Genomic DNA, 15,934 nt, shown 5'->3' with positions numbered 1-15,934 from the left:
TCATCATATGGAGTTACCTACAGATGGCGCAACAGGCAATAATCTTCAAGCAATTCTCTCTCTGTAAGAGTATCATTTTCATTTTGTGGGGTCCATAACACCTCCACTGCCTGAAATTCATCAAATAGTTAGCACACCCAACAGGAAAAATTAATCATGATTTCTTGGTAATAAAAAAAAAAATGAGTGAGCACATGTCCCACCTTAACTCTCTTTGAAGAGATGATAGCCAGTTTTTGCAATGCTTTCTTTAATTGTGCCCTGTTATATATAAATGGCAGGTTTACCACGCCTTCAGCAGCGACAATGATTGTAATCTTTACATTTAATGAGAGCATGACTTAATTTGGTAAACTATATATCAATGCTTTTTTGTACTTTACACAGATAGAATGACTTATAACATGGAAATAAACGAACTCTATTGGTGGAATTAAGCAAACGGGGAAAATCATGAAAATACAAAAAGTGGGAAAGAAACGTTCACCTTGGAAATAAATGGTATATAATGGACAAAAAGAGGGATATATGTGAACAGTACTGACCACAATATATTCATTTCGGAAGTCATTAGATCTTTGAGTTGTTGCACTTTGCTTTCTGATGTTGTTGACATTGACTAGAGTCTCTTCATCAAATTTACCCCTTTCTTCAATAGAAAGTTGATTAAATCGTTTCTCACCTTCATCTATGCTCCTCTTCACATCCACCTGAACCAAATTAATAAACCAAAATCTAAACATTCAATGTTCCAAAAAAAATAATAGATATTAACAATGCGCTTTCCTGTTGCATAATTGGTCTACAAATAGAGTTTTGCTACATGCAAACCAAGATGTTGTTTCTTATTTACTTAATGGGTAAGCTATATAACTTAATAGGAAAAGCCATGTAAATGAGATAGTGTAGTGCATACAAAGGAATAACCATAGATGCAATAATCAGGATGTCGAAGTAGAGCTAGTGTTGTCTCTGCAACCAAAACCAAATTAGTTTAAACATCAATCATAAGATCATATGCCGAGTAAAGGCTCAAATTAATAAACGTTTTGCCTTATTAGATAATAGATAATGACATATATCCAAACTAGTTGTATATATATCATGTACTTAAACATCATTCTTTACCTTGTAATACATATCTCAAGCCCTCAGGTTTGGATGTATCAGCTGTCTCAGCAATCTGATTGAGATCCTTTTGCAGTGATTTACCCGTACCCAACAATCCAACCTTAAAAAGAACAAAGGATAATTAATAGTTACTCATTAGAAATTGAGGTTATGGTGTAGATAATTGATAGAAAGAACATAATATATACCTGAAGCTTGAGAACACTTGTTTTCTCGATATATTGGGTAATACGCATGAAGATATAAAACAGCACAAGAAGAAAAACGATCTTCACGAATAATTCTAGCAATCCTTCCTCCCGCTCAACTTCAACCGCTGACCCTACAAAGACCCAACCGCCCCCAACTGACGTCGGTGGGCTATCACTTTCAGACGACGACGAAGAAGAAGAAGAAAAGAAGTTCCATGAAGGAAGACATTATTGACATCTAATTGGTGGATGTTGTAGAACACGGCTCTTTGTATGGGAAACAACAAGACTTTTATTAAGACACTTAAGAAGACCTTACACTCTGTGAGACTACTACACACTTTTCTCTCTTTGAGGCTTTCTTGGATACTTAGATGTTGGATTGATTTGGAGCAAATGAGCTCCACACCTATTTATAGGTGTTTCCACCTCCTTATAGGAAGTTTCTAGATCTACATACATGCATGACTATTATAGAACTATCTACCATATTCTATATCAATTACAAGCTTTTATATGTTTCTAGAATGTTCTATAATGTCCTAGATAAGTATAGACATTCTTGTGCCTTCCATAGTGTTCTATAATGTTCCATACCCTTCCAGGGTCTTCCATCTCCTTCTAGAGTATTCTAGAATCTTCTGGCATCTTCTAGACTTCTCCATAGTATTCCATAATGTTCTAGAATCTTCCAGATCATTCTAGAACATGCTAACTTCTTCTAGACAATAACATGATTCTATCGGGCTAGTGATGACCTTCAACACTCCCCCTCAACACTAGCCCCCATTCTTCGTATCATGTTGAGCTGACATCTAAAACCTTCACTTTTTCCTTTACTCAGCCCTTTGGTGAATAATTCCGCTATTTGTTTATCAGTCTTGATCTGTCGCATATTGAATTCTTCTTTGAGAACTTTTTCTCTTCCACATGCTTGGTTTTTTCTTAGTTGTTGCAGTCGTTGCTTCGTATATTGTTTTCGTAGTTGACAACGACATTCGTGGTTGCATTTTCTTGCAGCATAATATTGTTCCTGACTTCATTGAACTGTCTTGTGTAGTTTCTTATGCCTCCCTTTGAGAAACTTGTAAGCATGTGAGTTGTCCCTTTTACAAGCCTTGGAAAATTCCCACAATATTAACATGTTATGACGTGATCCCTTATTGATCTACTCATCTCGTTTAGATGTTGCTCTGTTGAGAAATTCTACTTTGCTCTTACGAATTAATGTGTTTTTCTTCTTTTTCGCCTTATACAGTTTCTCCATCACATGTTCCATTTTTCGTCTAAGATGAGACTTTTTATGCAACTCTAGTGATGTCATGTTATTATTCTCCTTCGGAGCATCCATCTTCTAATGACCATCTTCCTCCTCCAAGGTTGTCATAAACTTTGTCTCGTTCTTTTTGAGACCTTTGTTGAGTTTCATAGTTGATAGCATTTGGGATCCAATCATATTTCTCTTCAAGGGTACAATGTGAATTATTGAACCCTTGGTGATACGCATGGTATCATCTCTCTCAAATGACCAGGGTCGTACATTGTCTAGAAAATCCATTCCCAATACCATACGATAGTCATCCATATGCACCACTGTCAAGTATATGGTGCCTTCCCATTCTGCTATCTTAAGAGGTACTCCATATGCAACACCAATGATAGGCTTGGATAAAGAGTTGACGACTTTCAACCGGCCTGGATTTTTGGTGTATTTGATGCCCAACTTCTTAGCTTCATCTTTAGCAAGGAAATTATGGGATGCACCTGTATCTACCAAAGCCTTGGTGTATCCTCTGTTTACCCTGACATCCACGAACATTATCCTTCCTCTTTTAGCCTTATTCTCTTCTATATCACATAGTGCCTCAGCATCCCATTCATCCTCTACTTCCTTTTTGGAAGTTACTACATTGCTTTCCACAGACTTTTTCTTTGACCAACAATCCTTGGACATGTGGCCCCACTTTCCACAATTGTTGCAGTTGCCTTTGAACCTCCTCCCTCGAGAACTCTTATTGTCGGTCTTTTGAGATCTCCATGGTTGTGAGGTTCCTTGCTGAATCTTCCCTTTGTCAGCATTTTTGTATCCTTCTTTAGAAGGTGACTTGAAATTCCTTCCACTTTTACTTGTGTAGAGTGCTTCTTCTTCACTCTTCAGCGTGATGCCTCCCATTTGCTTAGCCATAGCTTCTTGGCTGGCCAACAAATTCTCAAACTCTACAAGTGATGGTTGAGCAGGCCATCCTTGTACAGCAGTAACAAAGCTTCTATATTCCGGCCTCAGTCCATGGATAATGATCCTCTTCATTCGAGTTTCTGTAATGACGGATTGTGGATCTAGTTCAGTAATCTCCCGACATATCGACTTGACCTTGTGGAAATATTGAGCAATCGTCATGTCACGTTGTGAGATTGATAATAGCTCGTTCTCCAAAAGTTGTAGTCTCGTATCATTCTTCTTTGAGAAAAGCGTCACAAACGTGTCCCAAGCTTCTTTCGGGGTGTTCTCATCCCGAATATGCTCCAACATCTCTTCTTCGATTGTGGTCTTCAAGGCAAACATTGCTTTGCCTGCTTTGATTTTCCATTTGCGCAAAGCACCATTAACGTCTTCCTCTGGTGGCGCAGTTTCGCTTCCACCAACAACCTCCCATAGATCTTGTCCTTGTAAGTAGGACTTCATACATGTTTCCCACGTTTTGTAGTTGTTGTTGTTGAGTTTCTTGATTCCTCCGACGACTTGGAGATCACCCATCGTGTTGGCAGTACCTCGGTAATACCAAACAAGCTAGTTTCGACACTAAACTTGTAGAGTCACAAACTACTCACGATACAACGAGAATCACTCGTTCTCACTATCAAGAAACCTTGCTCTGATACCAGATTGTAGAACGCGACTCTTTGTATGGGAAACAACAAGACTTTTATTAAGACACTTAAGAAGACCTTACACTTTGTGAGACTACTACACACTTTTCTCTCTTTGAGGCTTTCTTGGATACTTAGATGTTGGATTGATTTGGAGCAAATGAGCTCCACACCTATTTATAGGTGTTTCCACCTCCTTATAGGAAGTTTCTAGATCTACATACATTCATGACTATTATAGAACTATCTACCATATTCTATATCAATTACAAGCTTTTATATGTTTCTAGAATGTTCTATAATGTCCTAGATAAGTATAGACATTCTTGTGCCTTCCATAGTGTTCTATAATGTTCCATACCCTTCCAGGGTCTTCCATCTCGTTCTAGAGTATTCTAGAATCTTCTGGCATCTTCTAGACTTCTCCATAGTATTCCATAATGTTCTAGAATCTTCCAGATCATTCTAGAACATGCTAACTTCTTCTAGACAATAACATGATTCTATCGGGCTAGTGATGACCTTCAACAGATGCTCCATTTCTTTTGAATAGCGACCGCCAAAATTGTTCTGACAGTCACTAATTTTGCAACCGGTGCAAAGGTCTCGTGGAAATCAATGCCTTCTTCTTGAGTAAAACCTCTTGCAACTAGTCATGCTTTGTATCTTTCTACTTCTCCTGAAGGTTTTTATTTTATTTTGTAAACCCATTTGGAATCTATAGCTTTCTTACCTGGTGGCAAATGAGTTAGCGTCCAAGTGTTATTATTCTCAAGAGCTTCAATTTCATTCTTCATGACCTCTTGCCATTGTGGGCATTTGGTGGCTTGAGAAAAGGATTTTGGTTCACTTTGTGTGGCAATTGCCATCAAAAAAGCTTTATGAGAAGCAGTAAAATGATTATAAGACACATAATTAGATAAAGGATGTACTGTTGAGGTTGCTGAATTGCTAGGAGTGAGAGAATGATCTATGGAAGGTGGCAATTCGACTTGATATTCCCCATATTTCTAAGGTTTTGTTCGAACTCTATCAGGCCGCTGACTACCTCTAGAGTTCAATGTTTGACCATTGTTGCTTTCTGCTTCAGCTGGGACAGATTCGGACCCAACAAAAGTAGACATAGGTTGCTGATTTGGGTCATCGGGTGTGGACCAAGACTCTTCTTCAGCAATATTGACCGTCCAAGTTTGTGCATTAGTCTTTGCTTGATCAAAAACATCTTCTTGTATAGGTTGAATAGTCTTAGTCTCTTTAACGTTTTTGTTACTAGTTTGTTCCTGATATGGAAACTTGCATTCAACAAATTTGACATCTCGGGACACTATGATCTTATTTTCTTGTATGTCAAAAACCTTATACCCCTTTTGCCTTTGTGGGTATCCGATGAACACATATGGTCTCCCCCTTTCTTCAAATTTATCTCTTCCTTGTTTGTTCTCTTTCACATATACTAAACAACCAAAAACTCGCATGTGATCATAACAAGGTTTTTATCCAAGCAAAACTTCATATGGTGTTCTATTATTGATAGAACGAGATGGGATTCGATTTATGATATACATAGCAGTTAGCACACATTCTCTTAAGAACTCAACTGGTTAGTTAGCTTCGAATCTTAGGGATCTCGCAACTTCAAGCAAATGTCTATGTTTTCGTTCAACCACCCCATTTTGTTGCGGGGTGTGAACACAATACGTTTCTAGTATCATGCCTTTTTCTTCATAAAACTTCATCATGAAATTAGAGGCGAATTCCCCCCATTATCACTTCTTATTCTCTTGATACCTTTTCCAAATTGTGTTTGAATCATATTGTAGAATGCAATCAGATTTTCACCAACATCTGACTTGTTTTTAATTAAATAAACCCAAGTGGATCTACTAAAATCATCTACAATTGTAAGAAAATAATGTGCACCTGAAAGTGAGGGAACCTTATAACCACCCCATATGTCATAATGTATTAGCTCAAAACAAGAAGAAGTTTTAATATTACTATTTGGAAAAGGAAGTCGAGTTTGTTTAGCCCGTAGACAAGAATCACAATTTTCTATGTTAACTACACTACCAATAGATTCAATCTGATGTAATTTAGAAGAATGACCGAGTCGTTTATGCCATGTTTCATAATCGATCTTGACCGCCATGATTGCAACCTTCTTGTCCATGTCTTCCATATTGTATAGACCATTCTCACATCTACCCATGCCAATCAGCTTCCTCGTAGGTAAGTCCTGGATGAAACAAAAATTGGGAAAGAATGTCATGAAGCAATTAAGACTCTTAGTAATTTTACTAACTGACAAGAGGTTGCATCTAAATTTAGGTATATAGAGAACATCATTTATTTGATGTTATTTGGAAGGTTAGCATTCCCAACTCCTTGAACAGGAACTCTATCACTGTTTGGTATTCTAACTGGCACATCATCTTTTGAATGTCTTAAATTGAAAAGAACATCATTATTACAAGCAACATGCTTTGTGGCTTCTGAATCGATCACCCAAGGAATGTTGAAAATGCGCTTACCAGCCATGTTAATCTCAGGTTTTTGTGTCTCACTTAGCTGCTTTATCAACTTGGTGTATTGTTCCAAGGCTAACCCTGGTATTGGACTGGAATCAACTTCAACATTTGCTGCCTTTGGCTTTGGCTTCGCCTGCTTTCGTTGGTCTCCATTTGCCTTTCGTTGACGTGTTTCCCACCACTCCGGATAACCGATTTTCTCAAAACACCCATCAATGGTGTGACCGGTTTTTCCATAATGTTTGCACTTCAAGCTTTCTCGGTTTTTCTTTTTGTTTTGGCTTTTCTCGGTATTCAACTGAGCTTTAATTTAATAGGCAGCAGCATCAACATTCACTTTTCTTGCTGTGGTGATGTTACGTTGTTGTTCATCTTCAGCAACGAGATGATAGGTAGTGCTGAGGGATGGCATGGGCTTCGTGCTCAGTATTTGTGTTTTAATAGTCCCAAAAATTTCATCAAGTCCCATGAGAAACTCATAGACCCGTTCCTTCTCCTTGGCCTCAAAAAGTCTTTTTCCTAGATCACAGGTACACTTGCCACAAGTACATTTAGGAACGGGCGAAACCGATTGAATTTCATCCCATATCCCTTTCATCTTGGTGTAGTAGGTTGAAACAGAGGCCTTTTCTTGTCTTAGACCAGTCAAGGTCCGCTTCAATTCATATGCTCGAGGAGCACTTTTTTTTCCAAATCGCTCTTCAAGTTCGTCCCAAATTTCTTTCGCAGTATTAGCATACTTTACGCTGTTCTGGATGTCTTTCTCCATGGTTGTTGTGAGCCACCCCTTTATAATAGCATCACTTTGTTGCCATGGCTTCAAATTTGGTGATTCTGGGGTTGGTTGAGTAATAGATCCATCAATGAATCCTACCCGGTTTTTAGTTTCTGTCGGTGAGGCTCTCATTAACGTGCATCTGTCTTGGATAGTCATTCAAGATTTTTGACCATGGTATGATACAAACTTCCATATCATATGAACTTTGAAATGACCAATTTTCATAAACTTTGATTGATTCCCCTCTTGTAATCATGATTACACAGGTAGTGGGATTAGCTAGATCCACGTTTAAACACTATAAAAAAGTAGAAGGGGTATTTTCGATACAAAAATATTATATGGATGTTTTGTTCTAAATGTTGAATCAAATTTGTGCTTAAAAATGCATGTTTTTATAACTCTTCAGCAACTTCTTCCATCACTGTGTAGAGTAGCAGGGTAAAATGGTTATTTTTCATCAATCAGCACATTTAATCAAATATATAATCAAACATCATGATTTCTTACTCAGTTAGGATTTCTTACTCAGACAGATCTTTCTCAGTCAGCACTTTCTCAATCAGCAACTATCAAACGGGACCTTATTTTAAGAAAGTGATTAATATATATTATTGAATTAAATATAATTGAAAATATCATCTTAATTAATTACAAGGGTAATTTAGTCAATTAATATAGATTTAATAAAGGAAAATTGCATTTTTAAGGGATAATAGGTTCTATTAATTTTAAAAATCCGATTTTACGAATTATAATTCTTTTAATTCGGACATTCTGACAGAATATGTTTATGAGTATATTCAAAAATAAAAATATTCTTGAACCATAAATAATAAAAATATTCTTGAACCTATTTTTTGATCATGAATTTAAAAACTTCTTGTAGATTAACAAATTCTTGAAGAATAAAAACAAAAAATACATTATTTCTTATAAAATACGGGTAACAATTGTTAAGAAATACATTTATTGTTAAAGAATAAAACTAAAAAAAACTTTCAAAACGGGAAAGAAAACATCAAAATCTAACAACGACTAATACACTCTAAAAGAATAATGTGGACCGTTTCAATTTTGTGGTCCGTTCTTCAAGCATCAACTTCTGTGATTCTAATAGAATTGGAATTCGTGATTCCATTCCAACAGAATTGGGATTCGTGATTCCATTCCAATAGAATTGGAATATCACCAATACCATTATGTGATTCCATTTCATTATGGTTTTCAGTACATTACTACACTCAAACCCAAAGGAAAAAGTGTTTCCTCTTCACAATAGATGTTGTCACACGGATTACAGTCAAGAAATACAAGAACAATCTTGTTCTTGCCCTTATGTACCCAGCAAACCAACAAAAAAAAGAGGGCAGTTTCCCATTCGTGTTCTTCCTTCTCCCATTCCTGTGAAAACAACAAACCCAATCAACTCTACAAACACCCATCGATTTTCTGTCAAAAGCAACCCCAAAATATCTAATTTTGTACAACTGAAATGGTGTTCCCTTTACCCTTTCTGAATTGAACTAAAGTGCACTCTTTTCTTCACTACTAGCCTCGGACCACCCAAACACCAGATGTTCCCTCTTGTTCTTCCTTCTTCCTTCTTTCCTGTCAAACAATCAAACCCATAACCTGATAGAAATTAATAACTTATCACAAATTATGATTTCAATCTTTGATCGATCTTGGTGTTTCTTGTACGAGTCTGTGGTTAAATAACCAACTTGTTTCAATCGGTTTTGTTTGGGACAAAACTGTAATGTTTTATCTCACTGGGTTTGGAAGAGTGATGTTGGGAACGATTTAAATTGGAATTTGATCTTAATCGACATGATTTGAGCAGATATTCTTGGCAGTCAAGGAAAAAAGTCAAAATTGAATTTGTGAATCCTTTGGTACGAATTGTGTCACATGCGAATGGTTGGGGCTTGTGATGGGTTTTAACCATTAGAACATCCTATGTGCTCATGCAAACCCTAATGCTTGGATCTAGGTTTCTCTATTGTACATGCAATTCATCCAAGACTTTAAACCCTAGTTCTAGCATACAATTAATTATATTAACATGTGAAAGGGTTTTTAGATCTTACATTGATTGTTATGTAGTAATAACAATCTCAAATCCTCCTTGTAATGGGTCACAAACACCAAGAGCAAGAGAATGAAGAATAAGGAGAGAGGAGGTTGCCCAAGAACATCCAAAACCCTAGAGGAACTCTTATCCACGTTTTTGGGGCTTAAGGGTACTATATATATACATGTAGGCTATTAGGGTTTTCAACTAGGAAACCCTAATCTGACTGCTTAAGCCCTAAGCAGCCCATGGACCCTTTTAGAATATCCCTTGGACGATTTCTAATGGGTTTCCCCATAGAATTCATCCAACCTATTATTCCAAGGTAATCCATAGCCCAAATGCAATTATCTTATAATTACAGTTCCAGTCTCTTAAGTTTAATTAATCTCTTTTAGCCACAAAACTAATTATCAATTAATTCTTGACTAATATTAATTAAACAATATGATTTCTCCTTTAATATATTATTCTCATAATATATTAATAAATCATAATTAATCCTTTCTCTCCATAATTCATCCTATCAAGTTGTTTTGGTGAAGGCAACCCAAAAGGACCATGCACCATCGGGTCAAGTACATACCAAAATAGTTATGGACTTAGACACAAATCCAACAGCTTGACCACCTGCGAATGGAATCGATTTCATCTGGGATGAGCGACGGTCAAAATCGAAAAGTCAAATTTGTGAATGGATTCACTTGGATTCAGTATTGGATCTTGGGCTCACACTCGTTCTTCACCCACGAACGTTCGCTGACTGTGGTTCGTAGCGAATATGAGCTTGGCTACCTGTTCTTCGGACCATTCGAACACCGGAGGTGCTCACCTCCTTACAACTCCTCCCTCCTCGCAAATCGAAAGACGAAGCGCACCTGCAAGCTTTTGGCTACCTTCATTATTTGCTTCTGTTCACCTCTTCCTTGCCTGATGAATCAGCCAGCCATAGATCTGTTTTTATTCAACTTTCTACGTTGTTCTTATTTTCCCAGCTGATTGTTGATGAAGATTGATCAGATCAATAGGCCGTTTATAAAAGAAGGGAATTAGGTTAAAATCAACGTAACTAGCAAAATTATTGGGAGTATTTGTGGAAGTTATTTTTCAAATTACCTAGTTACCCTTATTGATTTATTTAATTATTGTTTTTTCTATTATTTTTTTATTGGTCCACAATCATGCATACAATAACACAATACTTACTTAAAACACCTAAACATTTCTCTTTCTCTCTCTCTCTCTCTCTCTCTCTCTATATATATATATATATATATATATATATATATATATATATATATATATATATATATATATATAAAGTATTATTCTATTAAATAGGATTCATTGTCTTCCTTAATGTTTTAATTTGAACTTGTTTTCATGAATATTTTTAATTTTCATTTGTGTGTAAGACTTAAGTTTTCTAAACTTCAGATATGTTTGCATCTTTTTAAATTTCTGGAATTTATTCATGTTTAATTTAACTTTATTTTTGGAACTTGACCAACAAACAGAAACACAAACCTTGACCCACCAACCTGAATCTAACTCACCACCTGTGAACCCATATAAATAAACAGGTTGACGGGTCGTATATGGGTTTATGTTCTAAACCCACCAACCCGTGACTTGTATAGTTAAATAGATCGTGTTCGAGTTGATGTATTTTGACCCGTCAACCCAATCAACCGAAACACGATAAAAATTGTCATGCCTACTTAGAGAAACCCTACTTAGAAGAGTGTGTAATATTATAAAAATGGTCCTTGTTTAAAATGTAAGTTTACAAAAATGTTCTATGCTTAATATGAAATTTCTAAAAGTGCCCTATGTTTCAAAAATGTACATAAATAGTAGTTGCCTAATAAAAGATTTACAAAAGGGTCCAGTCTTTCACAAATTTACAAATTTACAGAAATGGTCCAGTATAATAGTGAATCTACATAATTGTCTCTATTCTATAAAAATACAGAAATGGTCCCTATGTTTAACAAGATTACAAAAAATAGGCCCTACCAAATAGTAAAGCTACATACATATCTCATGTGTTCCTTAAAATTACAGAAATAGTCACTGCCTAATTGCAAAATAAAAGAAATGGTCCATACATTTCACAAAATTACAGAAATAGTTCTTACCTAAAGCGAATTTATATAGCCATTGTCCTCATGTTTTAAAGAAATTACCAAAATTGGCTTGATATAAGAGGTCATTATAGAAATGGTGTCAAAGACACCACAATTTAGAGGGGCTGTGGGCCATCCCACCAGCTAGAAATATAAGCAAGTAATGTACGAGTTGAATACGGAAAGCAACAATCGTCTATTTATCTAAAATTACAGTTGATTTTGAGAAAAAAAAAATTACCTAACCATCTTAACTTCAATCAAATGGTTATTTGTTTACTGATTTTGATACTAAAAAAACACAAATCCAAACACTCATTGATACCCAGCCTTCTTATGACAAATACTTTATCACGGAATAAAAACTCAAGTCCCAAACAAGATTGATACAAAATGTTATACATTTTTCTTTTTGCTATATAAAATATACCATACCACTGCAAAAATTGTTAAAATCATTTCAAACTAATACATTTGGAATCACACATTTGCGTATACAGTTATCATCATCACCTATAGAAAATGTACAAATTGTTGACAGCTTATAACCTACAGAGGACGCAACAACGAATAATCTTCAAGCAATTCTCGTTCTGTAAGTGTATCATTTTCATTTTGTGGGGTCCACAGCACCTCGACTGCCTGTAAATCGACCAAAATAGTTAGCAAATCCAACCAAAGAAAATCATAAGTATGATTTATGGAATAGAATATTCATATAGAATTATAGATCTCACCATAACTCTGCTTGAAGGGATAGATGCTAGCTTTTGCAATGCTTCTTTTAACTGTGCACTACTGTTTATAGGCGGCAGTTTATGTACGCCACTAGCCGCCACTATGACTGTAATCTTCAACCACCAAATACATGTTTTTAGTCAACAAATGATATACAGTTGATGTGAACATGACTTAATCTGGTAAGCTATATATCATTGTTTTTTTTTTTTTGCTAAATGCAGAAGGAATGACTTAACAGAGAAAGTCAGAAGCCAAAAGTACTTACCACAATATACTCATTTCGGAAGCCATTAGATCTTTGAGTTGTTGCACTTTGCTTTCTGATGTTGTTGACATTGACTAGAGTCTCTTCATCAAATTTACCCCTTTCTTCAATAGAAAGTTGATTAAATCGTTTCTCACCTTCATCTATGCTCCTCTTCACATCCACCTGAACCAAATTAATCAACCAAAACCCAAAAAACTCAATAAATGATGTCTCTTTCTTTGTTACTTGATCTAGAAAGAACAACTTAAAAGAAAAAGATTGGGAAATGAGATAGTGAAGTGCATACAGAGGAATAACCAGAGATGCAATAATCAGGATGTCGAAGTAGAGCTAGTGTTGTCTCTGTAACCAAAACCAAATCAGTTTAAACATCTCAATCCCAAGATCATATGACTAGTAAAGACTCAAGATTCATTGTATGTATCATGCAAACATCATTCATTAGTCATTACCTTGTAATACATAGCTCAAGCCTTCAGGTTTGGATGTATCAGCTGTCTCAGCAATCCGATTGAGATCCCTTTGTAGTGATCTTCCCAAACCCAACAATCCAACCTTCAAAAATACAAGGTTAGCAGTTACCAATTACAGAATTTGCTATAAAGATGGATCAAATTCAATAATCAATACTCATTACAGTAAGAACATAATACCTGAAGTTTGAGAACACTTGTTTTCTCGGTAGCAGTAAGCAGACTTCCATCATCGGTATCAGAGCGATCTGATAAGAAGCCAGACACCAAAATAAAAGCCGCAAAACCCATCATGACGAAGAAAAAGCTCGACCCAAATCCAACCGCTGGCCCTACAAAGAACCCACCGCCCCCAAATGGCGTCGGAGCATAATAGGGAGCCGAAAATGACAACTCCGGGCCTCTGGTCCGAGTGCTAAAACTTCTAGACGAAGACGAAGAAGAAGAAGAGGAGGAGAACGATCTTCCACCCATTCTCCCACCGGAAGCAGCCAACGCATGGTGATGATCGTACAACAATAACAAACCCAATAAAACCCCAGTTATAACGGGTTTTTGTAAGGCTTTCAGGACATTCTTAATTGATCTCCAAAACACTTCATTTATATTTATACCACTGCCAACAGAAGCTGCTTCCAAATCGTTATCCTTTCCGCTTCCAGTTCCACTAATACCTTTTTCCCCTTTGGGCTTATGGCTCATGAAGAAGCATTTAATTCTAAAATTTTGGGAAGCTCTGATCACCTTGTAAGAAGAATTGTTCAATTTGGAAGCGTTCTTATAGCCAGACGAGAATTTGATTGGGGGGAAACGAAGTGGGGGCAAATGGAAGGTCTGTTGGAGCAAAGGGTTGAAACTGAAGTTGGATTCTAGCAGGAAAGGTGTGTTCGCCATGAGAGGATGTCGGGTGTTGGCAGATATCTTAAGGAGAAGGATCTTGATATTGGGGAGTTTGGTGGTGGTGGTGGTGGTGGTAAAGGGATGAACGCAACAGGACCAGATAATGGAAATCGGGGTTTGGACAAGGTCCGGTTGTTGTTTGACAAATGTAGTGTGGACATGATTTTTTTTCGATTATAGTAAATAGAGCTTATTTTGTTTTTTTGTATTAATATAGATAATTTATACTATTTCTATGGAAATTTACAAAATGTAGAAAAAAAAATAACTATTATATCCAAATTTTGGATTAATTTATACTTCATTAAAGTATATTTACCTAACAAAAATATATTTTCGAATTTCAAATAAAGTTTTTTCACAAAGAAAAACCATTTGAAACAACTTATTCATAAGAATAATGGTTATGCACGCTCATTCATGTGGGTCAAAGCTCCCGAGCTTATGCATCTAGACAAAGAAATCAACCATTTTGTAGATGTGATAGTGGTATACAAGCTGCTTTTCATTTTTTTGAGTGATAAAAACTCATGTAAATGTTACTTTGGTTGCCCATATTTTCTAGTTAAAGATCCGCATGTATTATTTGCTGTATGGTGTAGAACTACAAAGCAGTTTGTACAAAGAGAAATTTAATAAATACATAAAAAGTTTAGTAAGATGATTGAGTATTATCCCAGTGAACTGGTATGCAAAAACCAATTGAAGCAAAGTCTAGGCCATCGTTCTAATATTTTTTATATGGTTTTTCATGGGTTTTATTGTTTTGGTTAATTGATGCTTTTTTTATCCTAATCATATGAGTGCATTATCCTAACTAGTTGAACGCCATTGTATTAGCTTTGTAATTTCCTTTTTATTGTTTTGGCATGAGTAATGAAAATGAAAGAAAATTACATATAATTAATATTCATTATACATTACATAATTTCGTATTATAAATACATCAAACATGTTATATAATTCAATGAAGGACTTGATAAGTTTTTAGCAAATCGGTTTAATAGTGTACATCAAACTTCTTAATGTACCATTCGCTTACAAATATCATAAAAATTTAAAACTTTTAAAAACAACTATAAACCATCATTATTTACAAAAAGAACCACTGTTTCAAAAGTATTATTTAAATTCAGAGTTTTCCCAAGACCCAATAACACAAAACAGGAAGATATGCACGATCACGTGTTCGTTTTCCTGTGATCATCAGAAGTACCTGAAACAATAAATTAAAACTGTAAGTCAAAGCTTTATGAGTTCCCACAAATTACCATCACACAACATATAAAATACATAGATTAGCATGTTGGGTCCACAACCTCCCGGTTGGATTACCCTTGGCCTACAACCTCCCGGATGGAATGCCCTGGCCCACAACCTCCTGGTTGGATTGCCCTGGTCTGTTGACTGACAACACAAAGCAGTAGTCTCAACCCTAACATAACATGTCGATGTATAACAGATAATATACATATTCAGCAGACAGATAATTATACAATCAGTAATCACAGGTAGTCCTACAAACCTATCAATCTAATGAATATCAACAACTATCAGATATTCATACATGCCTATCGCATACTCAACATATCATCAACCGGTATCTACATGATATTAATCCATTGGGCCGGCCTTGGTGCCTTCGACCTATAATAACGGTGAGGAAAACTCGCCTGAATCAAAGAACCTTGAAAGGCTGCGATATGCTCCTTTCTGCACTGCTTTCTCCTATGAATCCAATAACACCGGAACCATATAAAATCTTAATCAATAGCCCAAAATCCTTAAGTTTGACCCATGTCAAACTTGGTCAAAAGTCAACGGTCAACGGAAGTCAACAAAAGTAAAAG

The 15,934-nt window shown here is 36.0% G+C and overlaps 4 protein-coding genes across 4 annotated transcripts in view; 1 reads left to right on the top strand and 3 right to left on the bottom strand.

Annotated features, from left to right (window-relative positions):
- Positions 1–317: 317 nt before the first annotated feature.
- On the bottom strand, positions 318–1,367 carry LOC128132401 (uncharacterized). The gene is made up of 4 exons (XM_052768954.1): positions 1,320–1,367; positions 1,129–1,231; positions 917–972; positions 318–710 (listed from the first exon to the last, which is right to left on the bottom strand). The coding sequence occupies exons 1-4, from the start codon at positions 1,365–1,367 to the stop codon at positions 342–344; spliced, it is 576 nt and encodes a 191-aa protein (XP_052624914.1). The 3' UTR covers positions 318–341.
- Positions 1,368–6,536: 5,169 nt separating this feature from the next.
- On the bottom strand, positions 6,537–7,625 carry LOC111918937 (uncharacterized). The gene is made up of 2 exons (XM_023914558.1): positions 7,079–7,625; positions 6,537–7,021 (listed from the first exon to the last, which is right to left on the bottom strand). The coding sequence occupies exons 1-2, from the start codon at positions 7,623–7,625 to the stop codon at positions 6,537–6,539; spliced, it is 1,032 nt and encodes a 343-aa protein (XP_023770326.1).
- Positions 7,626–12,085: 4,460 nt separating this feature from the next.
- Positions 12,086–14,249, bottom strand: LOC111918924 (uncharacterized). The gene is made up of 6 exons (XM_023914546.3): positions 13,365–14,249; positions 13,164–13,266; positions 12,998–13,053; positions 12,709–12,873; positions 12,440–12,553; positions 12,086–12,344 (listed from the first exon to the last, which is right to left on the bottom strand). The coding sequence occupies exons 1-6, from the start codon at positions 14,076–14,078 to the stop codon at positions 12,252–12,254; spliced, it is 1,245 nt and encodes a 414-aa protein (XP_023770314.1). The 5' UTR covers positions 14,079–14,249; the 3' UTR covers positions 12,086–12,251.
- LOC111918938 (uncharacterized) overlaps positions 14,085–15,934 on the top strand; it is a 71,225-nt gene continuing 69,375 nt past the window's right edge. Inside the window, exon 1 of the mRNA XM_023914559.2 lies at positions 14,085–14,232. Within this exon, the coding sequence (XP_023770327.2) occupies positions 14,085–14,232 (148 nt within the window). The remainder of the gene's footprint in view (positions 14,233–15,934) is intronic.

The sequence above is a fragment of the Lactuca sativa genome, chromosome 2, assembly GCF_002870075.4.
Source record: "Lactuca sativa cultivar Salinas chromosome 2, Lsat_Salinas_v11, whole genome shotgun sequence".
Taxonomy (NCBI): Eukaryota; Viridiplantae; Streptophyta; class Magnoliopsida; order Asterales; family Asteraceae; genus Lactuca; species Lactuca sativa.
Note: the sequence above shows the minus strand (reverse complement) of the source record. Positions and strands in the feature narration are given on the sequence as shown.

Coding starts and splice junctions, on each gene's coding strand:
- LOC111918937 (XM_023914558.1), bottom strand. CDS start 7,625: ATGAGAGCCTCACCGACAGAAACTAAAAACCGGGTAGGATTCATTGAT. Junction 7,022..7,078: donor TGCTGAAGATGAACAACAAC/GTAACATCACCA, acceptor ATTAAATTAAAG/CTCAGTTGAATACCGAGAAA.
- LOC111918924 (XM_023914546.3), bottom strand. CDS start 14,078: ATGGCGAACACACCTTTCCTGCTAGAATCCAACTTCAGTTTCAACCCT. Junction 12,554..12,708: donor TCCGAAATGAGTATATTGTG/GTAAGTACTTTT, acceptor TGGTGGTTGAAG/ATTACAGTCATAGTGGCGGC. Junction 12,345..12,439: donor TCCCTTCAAGCAGAGTTATG/GTGAGATCTATA, acceptor GTCGATTTACAG/GCAGTCGAGGTGCTGTGGAC.
- LOC128132401 (XM_052768954.1), bottom strand. CDS start 1,367: ATGCGTATTACCCAATATATCGAGAAAACAAGTGTTCTCAAGCTTCAG. Junction 1,232..1,319: donor CAAGTGTTCTCAAGCTTCAG/GTATATATTATG, acceptor GTTCTTTTTAAG/GTTGGATTGTTGGGTACGGG. Junction 711..916: donor GCATCTATGGTTATTCCTTT/GTATGCACTACA, acceptor AATTTGGTTCAG/GTGGATGTGAAGAGGAGCAT.